Source organism: Phoxinus phoxinus (genome assembly GCF_949152265.1).
Source record: "Phoxinus phoxinus genome assembly, chromosome: 4".
In the NCBI taxonomy this organism is placed as follows: domain Eukaryota; kingdom Metazoa; phylum Chordata; class Actinopteri; order Cypriniformes; family Leuciscidae; genus Phoxinus; species Phoxinus phoxinus.
In genome coordinates this window covers 31,591,041-31,606,127 of record NC_136879.1, presented here as the reverse complement: position 1 = coordinate 31,606,127, position 15,087 = coordinate 31,591,041, and the positions used below count along the sequence as shown (strand labels likewise).

The 15,087-nt window shown below is 37.4% G+C and overlaps 1 protein-coding gene across 4 annotated transcripts in view; it reads right to left on the bottom strand.

Moving 5' to 3' along the window:
• Positions 1-15,087, bottom strand: part of esamb (endothelial cell adhesion molecule b) — a 42,003-nt gene that overhangs the window by 9,982 nt on the left and 16,934 nt on the right. For 2 of the 4 annotated variants that reach the window (XM_079610382.1, XM_079610381.1), the window contains exon 2: positions 659-804. In XM_079610382.1, coding sequence (XP_079466508.1) covers positions 659-804 — 146 coding nt within the window. Of the gene's footprint in view, positions 1-658; positions 805-1,381; positions 1,684-15,087 lie in introns of those variants that run through there. The other 2 variants (XM_079610384.1, XM_079610383.1) reach the window with 2 other exon arrangements.

Below are 15,087 nucleotides of genomic sequence, written 5' to 3'. Positions count from 1 at the left end.
AATCGACTTATCTTAACATTAAGATATTGTGTTTTCATATATATATATATATATATATATATATATATATATATATATATATATATACATACACATACACACATTTATATACACAAACTTGATTGTGCTAAAGTGGAACTATTGCAAATTTACTTAAGATACACTTTAAATATCTTCCATTTAAAGACTGCTATTATACAGAGAGCATACATTCCTTATTAATAATGATATTAAAGCACATTTTAGGCTCAATATTAAGAAATATGCATTGTACAATAAAGAAATACTCCAAATAAACTTAAGTAATATGTCAATAAATAGTATAGTTGAAGTTTAAAAATATATATATTTTTAAAATTTTTAGAGATTGTTTGATTTTTTTTTTTTTTTTACTCTAGATCAAGTTTTTTACTTGGGTATATACACACATATATATAATGTATATGTATATAACATGGACTTATTTTCAAATGAAACATCAGGATTATAGGTTAAATATATATAATTATTTATATATAACATGGACTTACTTTAAAATTCAACATCAAGATTTTTAGGTTAAATATACATAAACTTATAATGATAAATTAATTATATATAACATGGACTTATTTAAAAGAAATTCACCATCAAAAGTATATATTGGAAACATACTCACTTGTTTGGAATCATTGCCCCAGAAGGTCCAGATGATTGTGTTCTTCTCGATGGAGGTGGTGGGGGTGTACCAGGCCTCCAGAACAACCATTTGTCCCATGATTACTTCCATGTCTTTCCTTGGCACCTCGACCTGCTGAGAATCACCTGTGATAGAAGTGAAACAGCCACTGATGGGACTTATCCGGGAGATCAGAGGGCAGGTTCGGCAACAGTGCTTGACTTTTAGGTGACATCATTACATTTTACATAAAAAATAAATAAAATCATAATCCTACACAGGCAAAATTCCTAATCCATCCAAAAAAACACACCCTCAGGCCCCTCAGGTCCCAAAAATAATGTACTGAAAAAATGAATAAGGTCATGTAAGGTAACTCTTTTTGACAAATTCTGTAGAAAAAAAAAAGCATATTCTACAAGAGCAAAATATAAATGCATCCATATTTCCCGAGCATAGCTGTGGTATGACTTAATTTGAAAAGAACTAAAGTAATTGAAGTATTTGATGTGCACCTCAGCGTTAAACAACAAGAGGCCACAATGAATTGCCAACCTAGTTTGCGCAAATAGCAAGAAAAAGCACACAAGAAATATGAAAATATAAAACAAAATTAACAATCTCCTTGAATAAGAACATCTATTGCCCACACACAATGGTTCCACTGAAGGAAAAGTGCTAAATGATACCCTGAGGTGACTAATGTCAGCAGGGATCACTCACAGGGCAGGAAGTCTCCTGAGCTGCTCAGCTGGAGGTGGATCAACTGATCCCAGCATTCCCAACTGTCCTGGTCAGCCAGTTTGGCGGTAGATCCCTCACTTACAGATAAACGTGGTGGTGGAGCTCTGCTGAGCCGCGCTGCGCTGCACTGCTGCTATATTCCCTTTACTTTCAGCTTTAAACTGAATCTGTCTGTGACGTAAAGACGCCGGTTTCTTGCTTTAGGCTGAACGCTGCCCTCAAGCTGCTTTGTTATTGCTCATGAGACTGCGCCTCCATTTTTTAATTTCTGTTGTGGATCTGGACTAGTAATCCTCCAACAATCCACGGCTCAATCTAGCAAAACGCTTTCTCCTGGCTCACGTGAAACAAGTCAAACTCAGCTGGACTTAAAGATGATGTAACCGACAGCTCCTTTGACAAACGCTTTCACTGCTGGATTGCCTTCATTCATATTCTCACAGAAAGATAAACCTCCCAGATTAAAGGATCTGAAGGGAAACTGATCTAAATAGTCATAATAGTTGTTAGTACATAATCTCATCATCCAAAGAATACTATTATAAAATTATTATTAATAAGAAATGTTTCTTGAGCAGAAAATCTGCATATTAGAATTATTATGAAAGATCATGTGACACTGAAGACTAGAGTAATTGCTGTTATTTTAAATTATAAGTAATTTTTTTTTTTTTTTTTTTTTTTTTTACTTTATTTTTGATCAAATAAATGCAGCCTTGGAGACCATAAAAGACTTACCGACCCCAAAATTAGCATAATATATTAAACATGTCTAACTAAAGACGAGCATAAAAATGTATTTAAAGCTTTCCTTGAATATTTAGAAGAGCAAAATTTACTTCGGACTGTGTGATTCAATCATAATATTACCCCAAACAGTATTGTACGTGTTTCTGTCAGCCAGATTTGTTTTGCACTTTGTCAACCCTTAATCTTTTTAGTGGTAAAAGCTCAATCTTCCCCTTCGTCCCACCCTGGGACTTTGGATGGAGTGTAAGTAGGACATGCGTCGCCAGGGCTCATGAAAGCGCTGCGCCGATGTGTGGCGGCTCTCTGATGTGCCTCTGTGTGCCCAGGTTTATCCCTTACATTTCTGAGTCATAGTTGTTTATTAAATCAAGGAACATCTTCCCTAATCCCGTCACTGGCTCCATCTGTGCCGCTCTAGACACAGTACCAAGGTGGGCAGCCTGACACGGACACCTTGATTCGAGGACTACCATGTGGACACACTGCACACACAAATACATGGTGCATGTATATTCACAGACCAGGTGAACATGTGTAAAAGTTTAGATCTTCATCCTGGTATAAGTAAACAAGCTATAGCTTAATTGTTTGCACTATTGATTGACAACAACACTGACATTGATCTCTGGGATTGATATTCACACAAGTCTAACAAAGTGCAGTAGTATTACACAGTATACGTTAAGAAGGTGAAGACAGGTGAAGCTGCACAAAAGCAATGGATGAGGGACAACTTTTGGAAATGTGTGGAAAATATCACCCCCTACATTTAAAAATCAAACTAATGAATGGAAAAAGAGATCACTAGTATAGACTATTGCCGTTACAGAAGGCCACCTAATGAGGGCAGCACATACTGATGGATGCAACAAAGTAAAGATGATGGATGAGTTAAGATAAACAGATTTAACCACTGAGTCTTGTGTGCATTCAAAGGAATCAGAAATCCAGATCAGACAACAAAGCAAATTGAAATGTAGTGTACTTAGAATTTGTATCAAAAGACAAAAACAAAATTCTATATATTATATAAATATAAAATAGTTTATATAAATAAAATGAATTGTATATGATCAATAAGAATATAATTTTGTTTATAAATTAATATACATTATAAAATAAATCAAAAAGTCACTATTCTCTGACAATCTTCCTATTCCACTAAGCTGTTAACTCAAGAACTATTGTGACCAGATCACAGAGTCAGTGAGTTTAAGTGTGTGTTCACACTTGTAGTTCGGTTTGCTTAGTTCGTTTGGTCCGGATCACAAAAAACAACAACAATTACATATGCTGGTATTTTGACCAGCTGAGAACTCGTGAAGAGCTTTTAAAATGTGTAAAGGAGTCAAAAAACAACGACAGGAATCCCTCCGTCACACACAAAGGAAGATCTGCTGCGAGTTGACGCGGTTCTGATGCCTGTACCGAACTGTGATGGCAACATCATGACTATGACGAGAAAAAACAAGCATTCTGTCCTTTTTAGGGTCACAACTTGTGACATCATGTCCCGTTTTTGGTTCGTTTACATGTCTTTGGTCCGTGTTGCATTTATATATAATTTGAACCGCACCAGAGTTCATGTGGAAGGAGAGCAAGTATAACAACTGAATGAATCTGTTCCTCACACTAAGCTATCATGACTTCAATATATTTTGAATAGATGTGGTTAAAGGTAAAACAAAAAAAGTGGCGCAATGATTCTTCTAAATTCTCCTTTTTGTGTTTCACAGAAAATAATAGCATACAAAATTTGGAATAACAAAAGGGTAAGTAAATAAGGACGATGTTACAAGTAAGAGCCTTTCTAGGCAACAAATAGGCTACAAGTAACTAACTTCATCTAAAGGTTCATTGTCAATTGTAGGCCTATCTAAAAGCACAAACTGACATTTCCCGGTACATCCCAGGTGCTCAAAAACAGGCAAGAAGCCTTTATCAAACGTCCTTCCTGAAAAGAAAAAACCCTTTAGCCGGGTGTTGATAGGAGCTTACTCCCGTTAAACAGAGACCCATTGTCTTCTAATATAATCTCCTCTTTTGCTTGTCTCCGGCTCACAAGGGTTGTCTGATAAAGCTTTAGCATGAGCGATCTGAGCCAGCCTTAAAATACCTGCTAATCTTGGGCAGCTGCACATTAGAAAGCACTTTACTGAGGTATGAGCGATGCAGCTCAGGTCTGATGAGTACGACTAACCCTTCCCATTTGATTTTAAAATCCATTGTTAGGGGAACGCTGGGTTTAATTATCAGAGAGTTTACCTTGAGTGCTGAGAGCGAAGTCTGCAGTATACGGTGACACTGAGTGAAGTCTCCAAGGGCTCAAATATAAATGCTCTCTTTTGAATAACAAACATTTGGTGAAGGTTCCTTTAAATACGGTTACATCAGTTTAATCTTTAGTGCTTTTTTAAGCAATTTTCTGTGTGTTCTCACATCAAAGGGCCTTCTTTTAAGTTTAGATCAATTCTTCATGCATACATGGACACAAACAGGCCGTCGTCAGGGGAGGACAATCAGAAACATTGTCCAGGGCCTACCAAGATCTTTTAGGTTGGACTCATCCAGGCCCTGTAGATTTTTGCAATGGTCCGGACATATCTCTACAACCTACTGTACATAGGCAGCGCTCTAACCACAATGGAATCTTTTTAAGGGGTTAGTTTACCCCAAAATTTTAATTATCCCTTAATTTACTCCATAATTTAATCCATCTGCTTGCCTGTAGCCTATAGCCTACATTCCTGATAAGGTGCGAGTTTGGTCTTTTATGTCACTGTATAAGTCCATTAAGTTACATTAAGCGTCCCGACGGCGGGAGAATCCTGGAGTATGACGTTTCGAGGGAACCCCCAGTAATGCAGCACAGTGCCGTGATATAAAGTTAAGGAAACTAAACAACCGAGAGAAATATATGTCAACCTCAGATGTAACGAATGATATGCAAGTCAGCATTGGGGAATAATGTTATAATCTGAATTTGTAAAGCGAAATAAAATGGACAGAAAATTGCCTGTCGAATATTATAGGTTGTATTTTTAAACAGAATGAATATTTTGGAAGTGAAATCTTAAAGGTGAATTTGGATTATTGAATTTTTATTAATGAAAATGTGTCACAAAAATCCAACCCCTAAAAATCCAATGCATTAAAATGCAAGCACGGTAAATGTGATGCATATTTTTTTCAATTAGTGGAATTCAACACACTTTTTTGTTTCAAAAACATTTGGCATTATTTTACTGCCATATGCGTTTGCCAATACGTCATGCGCCGGGTCAGAGGTCACTCTTCCACCAAAACTTGACTCGTGTTCGGCCATTCCCAGAGTTATAAATATGTATATTTTCCTTACAAAAACGCATCGCATTGCTTCAGAAGGCCTTTATGTATGCAAATATATTTAATTCAAGATTTTAAAGTACAACATCATTCAAAAATTTATTCTGATTCGATGGGAATCAGAGTGCCAAATCCTGACTTGGCGAGAGGAGGAGCTGGGGATGGAGGAGGGTAATTCGCTCCTTAGAAACGCGATAGCTGCTGATAATACTGAAGGAGCTTATATATGTACACAGTGATAGGCGTCGTATTCCTATAGGTAGATGTGGATCAGATGAGAGTCAGCTGATGCGAGCTTGACTAACGTGACCTGCCAGAACTAATGCTACGCTTGATTTTTGGGTGAACTAACCCTTTAAGGGACTTACGGAATTCTGAACACTTTACATAGGCAACAACTCTGCATGCACCTAAATCAATGCGTCTCATGCAAAGGGAATGGGCATGTTGCTAAGTTAACAATGTGATATACTAATAAAATAAAAAAAAGCATGCACTTTATAATTTACACTTTGTGTTAATAAGTGTTAACAAGTTGCTTTTTAAATAATTTTCAAAGAAGTCTCTTATGCTCACCAAGGCTGAATTTATTTGATCAAAAATACAGTAAAAACGGCAACACTGTGAAATATTACAATAATATATTTTACATGGCAAAGCTGAATTTTTAGCATTATTACTCCAGTCTTCAGACGCACATGATCCTTCAAATATGCTTTGATGCTCAAAAAACATTTATTATTATTATTATCAATGTTGAAAACAGTTGTGTTGCTTAATATTTCTGTTAAAATCGTGAAACTTTTTTTCAGGATTCTTTGATAAATAGAATGTTGAAAGTATTGAAGTATTTATTTGAAATAGAAATCTTTTGTAACATTATGAATGTCTTTACTGTCATTTTCGATCAGTTAAATGTGTCCTTGCTAAATAAAGTATACTTTATTTTTATTTTTTATATATATATTTCTGACATATACGTATATTTATATCATCTCTCAACTGTCGTCAGTCCCAATGAATTCTGGGATTGCCTTGTCCATAAAAGATGAATGTCATGCTGCCGAACTTGACCAAAATGAAGGATATTAGAAAGTTCCTATCTTTTGGAACCGGCTTCAGGTCAGCGGTGTGCCGATGATGATGATGAAAATCCTGTCTAGGTAGTCAGCTCATTAGTTTTGAACAAAGCCTTTTACCTTTCCTCCTCTCAGCAATTCACTCTTCCTCTCTCTTTTTGCACACATACACCCCTATAATAACAAATATTAATCTTAAAAAATAATAAATTGGACAATGGAGGCCATATATTGTGACATGACATTATGGGAGATGCTAAAATAGAATGACTGCGGGGCTTGAGAAAAACTTATCGGCCATAAATGTGCTCTTAAATCAATGTGACTCTTTTTTGCTCTCAGTCATCATGACCCAAGCTGGCAGCTGGCCTTTCAGAGAAACTGAAAAAACAGAAACAATACCTCTATATATATTGAGAGTTAATAGACTCTACAAGTTCAATCAATAACTGATCATAAAAACACGTGTAGACTGTGGTGCAGACAGACAGATATATGGATTTTCAATAAACACCTTTAGGGGACATTCCAACTGGTTTTGAATAATCTGAGCCGCAACCAAGATCATTATATTTGTTTACATGTCTGACTGCTCTTGAATTGGTGCACATGCTTTGTTTTGATTGCTGTGTTGGTCTGGGAGAGCGCTATAAATCTAAAGAGTGCTGCCTAGAGTGTGGAGAGCATCAATCAGCCTGAATGTGACGGGCCTGAAGTGCTCTCCATCTCTGCCACTCAGGTCCACAGGAAGAAAATGATGCCGTTCCACAAAGCTACTCTCTCCGTAGCCTCCGGCATATGGACACAATCTCCTCCTACAAATCTGTGCAGAAAATATTAATCCATGCAACAGGCAGATGGATCGGGCTTGAATTATGTATAGAGCGCAAGCTCAAGCAGAAGAATTACTCTCGCAGTCTAGCGGCACATCTGACGTACAACATCAAAATCATGCTTATCGGGTTCTCGTGAAGGAAAGTCAGGAGAGAAGTTCATTACGGACTCTGCGGATGGGATGTGATTCACCGAGAGTCGGAGGAATTTTAATGGCCATAAAAGGCTATCAGGAGAGATGGTGCCGCACGTTGCCTCGGGTCCTGAAGATAAGCATGGATGGAAAGCAGTTCATTCGTTCCTTCTGTAAAAGACTGCAGAGAACGTTTTATCAAAGTGTGCTCACAGTACTTACAGATTCTTGGTTTGTTTGCTTCACATTTATCTTTTTGTTTAAACAAGCCCGAAAGCTTTGATTCAGAGGAAGTCTAGTCAGTCATGGCGTAGGTTCAGACACAGATCAAAGAACCACAGCTGACATCCTGCAGGATCTTCGTAAAAATGAGAAGGGGAAAAACTTAAAATATGGATAAGAATTCTTATCAGGAAATACTGAAACTAGTGTGAGATGATATACTGGGATCTGATTGTGTCCAGTAATGAAATTGGCTTTATCAGACACCCTCCATCTGCACACACTTATCAGATGTCCATCATCTAATCATACGCAGGTCTGAGAAGCTCAGCTTCAGAGTGGGCTGTCTGGATTATAAAAAGAACAAAAATGAAATCTAGACTAAATCACTGAGACCTTAAATCAGACTCTCTAGCCAAGGGCTGTGGGATAAATATTTAGATGTCAGCGAGGGGAAAGGATGCACTGTCTTTTCATCTCTTGGATGTATCATTTCCAGGGAGATCAGACAGCTGCTATGGCAACCTCAGAGCTGACATCATTGGGAGGTTAATTAGGCTGTTCCAAAATATGTACAGAAAATATATACAGTATACACTGCTAAGATTTTTTATGTTTTAGAAAGAAGTCTCTTATGCTCACCAGGGCTGAGTTAATTTGATCAAAACTACAGTAAAAATAGTAATATTGCGAAATATTATTACAATTAAATATATCTAATATATCTTGTCTATTTGAATATATTTTAAAATGTTATTTATTCCTATGATGTCAAAGCTGAAGTTTCAGCAACATTACTCCAGTCTTCAGTGTCACATGATCCTTCAAAAATCATTTTAATATATTGATTTGTAGCTCAAGAAACATGTATTATTATTATAAATGTGGAAACTATGATCCATTTTGTCCTTACTCTCATTTTTGATCAAATGAATGTCCTTGCTGAATAAAAGTCTGACTGACCCCAAACTTTTGAACAGTAGTGTAAGGGCCGTGACTAGGGCTGAACGATACATCGAATTTTCATCGTCATCGCGATATGAACTCCCGCGATGAACACATCGCACCAGACAGCCTGACACGATGAATAATGCCTGGTTCAGATTAGCACTAACTTACACGTTTTTGACTCCTAAAATCTTGTCGTGGACAAGAAACATGTCAGACAGCACGTTGCTTTCCGACCAGTCATCGCGTGCCGTCACACACACATTCACTCGCAAACATTCACTCGCACGCACAGACACACAAACACACACACTCACTAGGTGTTTCTCAATGTCAAGGATACTTCCTTGGCAGGACGCGTCCTTCCAAGTCATTTCCTTCAGAGGCTAGGCGAGGATCCTCTTTAGGATTCGAGAGAACACGTAAATGGAACATTCTAGCAAGTGCACGCTTGCGTCCGTTAGTGAAACCCCGCGAACTCTAACGCGAAGCGGAGGGGTCTTGAATAAACCTAAAAGGGTTGTATTCGCTGTAAAAACTGGCTCGCTATACATTATCCCGCTTATTACATGGCTGCCTACCTAACAAAATAAATCAATAATAATAAATCAATAATTTGAGACAAAATATTGATTTCAAAAGGAGTTTATTGATTTAAAAATGATTGTATTGCCTGAGTGAACAGAACTGCGTCCATAGCAACATTCTAGCTGTTAAAACACATGCAATGGTAAAATATGTGAAATGCCGGTGACGGCAAACAAGCTAACAATTGTTAAAATGACAGGTTAGCCATAACGTAATTTGTATAATTTGTAATATCAATACGGTAGTAATTTGTACTGGCATTTAAACGTTAAACTTTACTTATATGACGGTTATAACAAATGTATGGTAACGTAAATATAGCCTACTTGCATTTAAAAGCATATTGCCCCGTTATTGCTCCGACTCCGCTAACATCCGACATTTTGTATTTTTTTTTAAACAAGATAGCAAAGCTGCGCGCATAGGATTGTGGGCGATTTGATAGCGCGAAGAGCGTGAAGTCTACACATATGCACACTTTCCTGTATATGGGATATTTTCCGAACGAAGGACTCCGCCCTTGGTTGAAATTCTGAGGATCCTCGACATTGGAACAGTCCTTTGACGGATGTCGATGACGTAGCATCCTCGAAATTCCGGCTTCCGAGGATCCTTCCTTGACATTGAGAAACGGCTACTGTCCCTCGCTCACTCACTCACGCACGCACGCACACACACACACACGCTCACTGGCGCACACACCAGTGTTGCACTCACTCACGTCTCGCCTCGCTCACATATTCAACCCGTCGTGGAGGACCGTATTAAACATGCTATAGTCTTTCTGTCGTGAAGCATCGCAGACGCGACGTCGGTTGTCGCCCACTATGACACACTATACGAGATGAAACGATCGAATCTTGCGTCCCGACGCCCGTTGTCGTTGTTACGAATCTCCATGACACCCATATGTCAAACGGATCGTGCCAAAATCGCGCTAAAATCGTGTATTCTGAACCAGGCAGCAGTGGCGTAGACAGGGGAGGGGCCATGGGGGCACTGGCCCCTCCTGAAAACTGATTGGCCCCCCAGTGTGCCCCCACCAGTGATGCGCGGGTCAATGTATAAACAACCCGCACCCGACCGACGTTTTCAACTAACCCGCCCGCAACTCGGACCGCAAAAAAAAGAAAGAAAATATTGTACCCGACCCGCTTCCTGACTCGCGTTTTTTAAAAGTATCTAGTAAATGCTCATCGTAGCGTCATTAGGCCATAGACGGAGGAACTAGGGGTGCGCATTTTTCTGAATGCTGTATGATATAGGCTAGCCTAGTGTTTTGTAATAAAGGCTTGATTTATTCATTTATTTCGTTTCATTGTATTAACAATTAAGATGCTGCATGTGTTTATCCAGTCTAATCGACGTGTGCGTCTCTCCCCGGACTTTCCCAACAAAAATCCCCCCGCCCCCCTCTCAGCAAATAGCCTACATAATAAACTGACATTACTGAGCTATATGCGTTTAAAAGTAGCCTAAAATGGCACAATGGCATTGCTCAGTTCAACGTGTTGGGAAATCGGGCATTTTGTCCCGCGTCAGCTTTTATTCAAAAGTTAATAACGCGCTCAACATTCAAAAGGTAAATAAGGATTTCCCTCTTTCATCTCTGCAGACTGAGCTTGTGCGTCATCCTCGCGCATTCAGCCAATAAAGTGCAGTAGACCTATGTATTTCATAGAACATTGTGTCTAGGCCTACTATATAAATGACAAATGTTTAATTGGCATCTTTATTTCAAACGACCCGACCGACCGCGACCCGAATATCATTAAAAATATTTTTGGATGACTCGTAACCGCGGGTGACCGCATGAGTCATGACGCGGAACAACATGGGTAACGTTAGAGGAGAATCTACGAATATTGTTTGTTGGGTAAACACCAGAAACATAAACCTATTATAAGCCACATTATACATGAACTACATCCACTGTATTTAGTCTGTAGGACAGTGCTTTTGTTGTTGTTGTTTTTGTTTATTTGTTTGGTCAGTATTACAGTTGTGAGGCTAAAATAGAGTTGTATGTAATTTCTATATCTTGATGTTTACTTTTCTTGTTGTACAACAAGATATTGTAGTTTTGTTTTGCTATGCTGTGTGGCACAATCAGGCGAAACAAAGTTAATGAAATGAGTCTCAAATTTGGTGTGTAAGTGTGTACTGTGTTTTCACAGAAGTGACAAAACGTCCTTTGATGACATCCAGAAACATTCTCAAAAAAAAAAATCATAAATAAATAAAATTGCATGATTAACCCTTGTGCATTGTTCAAATTATCATCCTTTCGTTATGTTCGTGGCTGAAAACAGCCCCAACAGCACATAAGGGTTAAATAGCTAAATAAATAATTAATACTAAAATAACACTGGATTAATTAAGCCATTCTAAACTGTTTCTAGAATTCACATATTTTACGTTAAACTAAAGCTACCTTTTTGAAAAAGTAGCTATCTAACAAAGTAGCCTATTGATATATGATATTTTACAATCAATATGCTCAAGACTAGCCTTCCTCGACATAAGTAGATTTGGTCTATTCATCAATGCAAATTTACTGCAACTGCTGATATGCTAATTGAATAGGATGTGGGAAAAAAAGATTTATTATATAAAATTTTATTACAGTTATATGAATTCATTAATTGTGTTTATTATATGAATGATTCATATAATTATGCATTTATATAAATAAGGCTATTATTATTTGTGAGTTGCACACTAATACATCGGATTATTTTATTTATTACAGTTTTTCTTTCACTTTTGTAAAGTGAAAAGTTAATATAAATTGTATTTTATTGTTTTGATTTAGAGCAGTGAATAACTGCTATTAAAAGATAATAGGGTATCACTGTTTATTGCTGATTTTAAAGCTTACTGAACTTGAAATGATTTGGATATCTACAGTTCTACATAAATACACAACATAAGAATGGCCCCTCTGTAATAATTGTGGCCCCTCTTGTGCCCCCCAGTTGAAAAAATCCTAGAATCGCCCCTGCCAGGCAGGTAATAAACGTTTGACCTATCACGCAAAGAACCTATTAAAGCACTAAGACATGGGAACAGTATTAACAATCACATTTATCGCAAGTCATATCGTCATCGCAATATTAAACAATGTTATCGCACATCGCAGCTTTTCCTCATATCGTGCAGCCCTAGCCGTGACACACCAAGCCGATGGTCGGCGAGCGTCTGTCAGTGTAACTCTACCTCTGCTTTAACGTGATGTGAATGTACGTCGCATGATTGTACAGTATGTTGAGATACTACAATATTTCTTCAAAAGCAGATCGTGGAGACATTTTAATTGTCCATGATCAAAAATCGTGATATCGCACACTATCGTAGTTTAGTGCGATAAATTCCTTACATTTTTGGGTAATGCCTTTTGCTTTGATGCTGTCTTGGGTAAACTTTTTTACTTTTTCAAATACCTGAGCCACCGAAGGTACTGGGAGGCTATAGTTTTTCCTATAACCCCCTCTTGATATTAGCAGAATCCTCATTGCAAAAGGCAATTTTCCATCCGTCCATTTTCCAAACCAGGTACAGCGTAACATCATACAGGTAAAAATTCCTTTTTTAACTGATTATTAAATTAAGGTTTATACATGCTAGTTTCCTTGAGAGATTTGAAAATATTTTTTTTCATTACTACTGGAGCTGCTAGTTTGCTAAGTTTCAAATGATTATTAAACAGCAAGCACAAACTATGCAAAAGCGACAGTCCTTCCGTCGCACTCAGTGTCTAAATTCACTCACTTGTTTTCATTCACTTCTTCAAGTGGACTAAATTAGTGGAGTAATATAGGGGATAGTATAGGGTGATTTCAAACATAGCTCATGTTATAAGTTACACACAAAAAAACATTAAAATGGATGGTGCAGTTTTAATACAAGTGCATGTCTGAGATAAGGCTTAAAAATTAGAACTAAAATGGTTGATCCAACCTAGACAAATAAGAGGGCCATTGGGAGCTGGGATGAATGCGAGAGGTCTGTGCTGTGCCGAAATCCCCCAGGGCTGCCCCGTACAGCTGTGGGATAGAGTAGACCCCGTGCTGAGGCTCAGGTGTTTCATACAGTTGCCGAGCAAGAGCAAAGGAACTTTAAGCTAGAAAACAGAAACATGGAGTGTTTCGTCATGCGCTCCAGTGGAGAGCTGGAAAACCTTCAAAATATTGTCACATCCAAATCTGAAAGCTCTCTCGCCACAGCAGACCATCAGGCCTTCATTTAGTGCCATTGCTAGAATACCCTCCTGGGATGGGAGTTTAGAGAACATACCACAGTCCACATTACATCAAATTTAAGCAAAAGTTTGGAATTTTAAATCTGTGAAACACATAAGTATGCAAAATACAGCCACTCAAGCTAGCAAGTTTGAAAGTTTACACAACAATTCAAAAGTTTGCTGTCAATGAGATTTTTTTTAATGTTTTTGAAAGAAGGCTCAACAAAGGCTACATTTATTTCATCAAAATTCCAGTAAAACAGTAATATTCTCCAATTTAAAATAATTGTTTTCTATTTTAATATGTAATTTATTCCTGAATTTTCAGCATCATTACTCCAGTCTTCAGTGTCACATGATCCTTCAGAAATCATTTTAATATGATGATTTGGTGGTCAAGAAATATTTCTTCTTATTATCAATGTTGAAACCAATTATGCTGCTTAATATTTTGTGTACGGAGTGGAAACCATGATACATTTTTTTCAGGATATTTGAAATAAATATTATGTATTATTGTATTATTATTATTATTAGTAGTAGTAGTAGTAGTAGTATATAGTAGTAGTAGTAGTATATAAGTATATATTTAAGTTTTTATTCACCTATCTGTTTGGTATGGTGGCTCATCTATTCTGATCTGTGTATAACACAAGGACATCTCACTTGTCTGGAGAACTGGGATGGTTGACTTATGGTAGATGATGAGTCACTATGAATCCATATCATCATATGCGTCATTGACCGAAACCATTAGTCTGACCTGATCATGTGGATCATTTTAAGACTGTATTAAGAGACCTAAAGTTTAAAGTGACTCATTTAAATGGTCATTAGCTCAGTTTAGAAATAAAACTAGTAAAGTCTATCTAAGAGTAAATCTCCAATCCAACTTTAGATTAGAAAGGAATTGAATTGCTAAGGGACATTTCCCCCAGAGAAACCTGTGCTAAAATGCCTTGCTCAAGGACAACATTGCTGCTTCATGACTTGTGTCAGTGTTGCAATGCACTTCTCAACATACACAATAGAAGTTGTCTAGACAGTAATCATTTGAAAGGTCAGCGCCAAGCAGGGTCAAAGTTGACTGCATTGAAAACAGATGCAAATCAGGTGAAGGGGCTTTTACAGGCGTTGAGAAACACATTAATGCAAGGATGATAAATCTTTTGCTTAGCTCAGACACATGCTGCCTGTTGATGATAAACCATAAGAATGAGCTTAGAAGATAAATTAATCTTATTAAATGCTTGACATGTTTATGACTCTGCTGCTGAAAGGACAGGTTAGGACACCCAGAGGGAAGCATAATATTGTCACAGTGCTTTGCAGTTATACAAACAAACCAAAGTATAAAACTAACAGACCATTTTTTACACACCACATATGCTGCCGTAAACACAATACAATAAAGAATAAATACAACTGTTATCATGATGAGTTCTTAGAAGAAATTAGGCCAATGTATTTGTGTGGTCGTGAGAGGGTGTACCAGATGTCACTTACGGCTCTCATGTAATAATAATAATAATAATAATTTGTT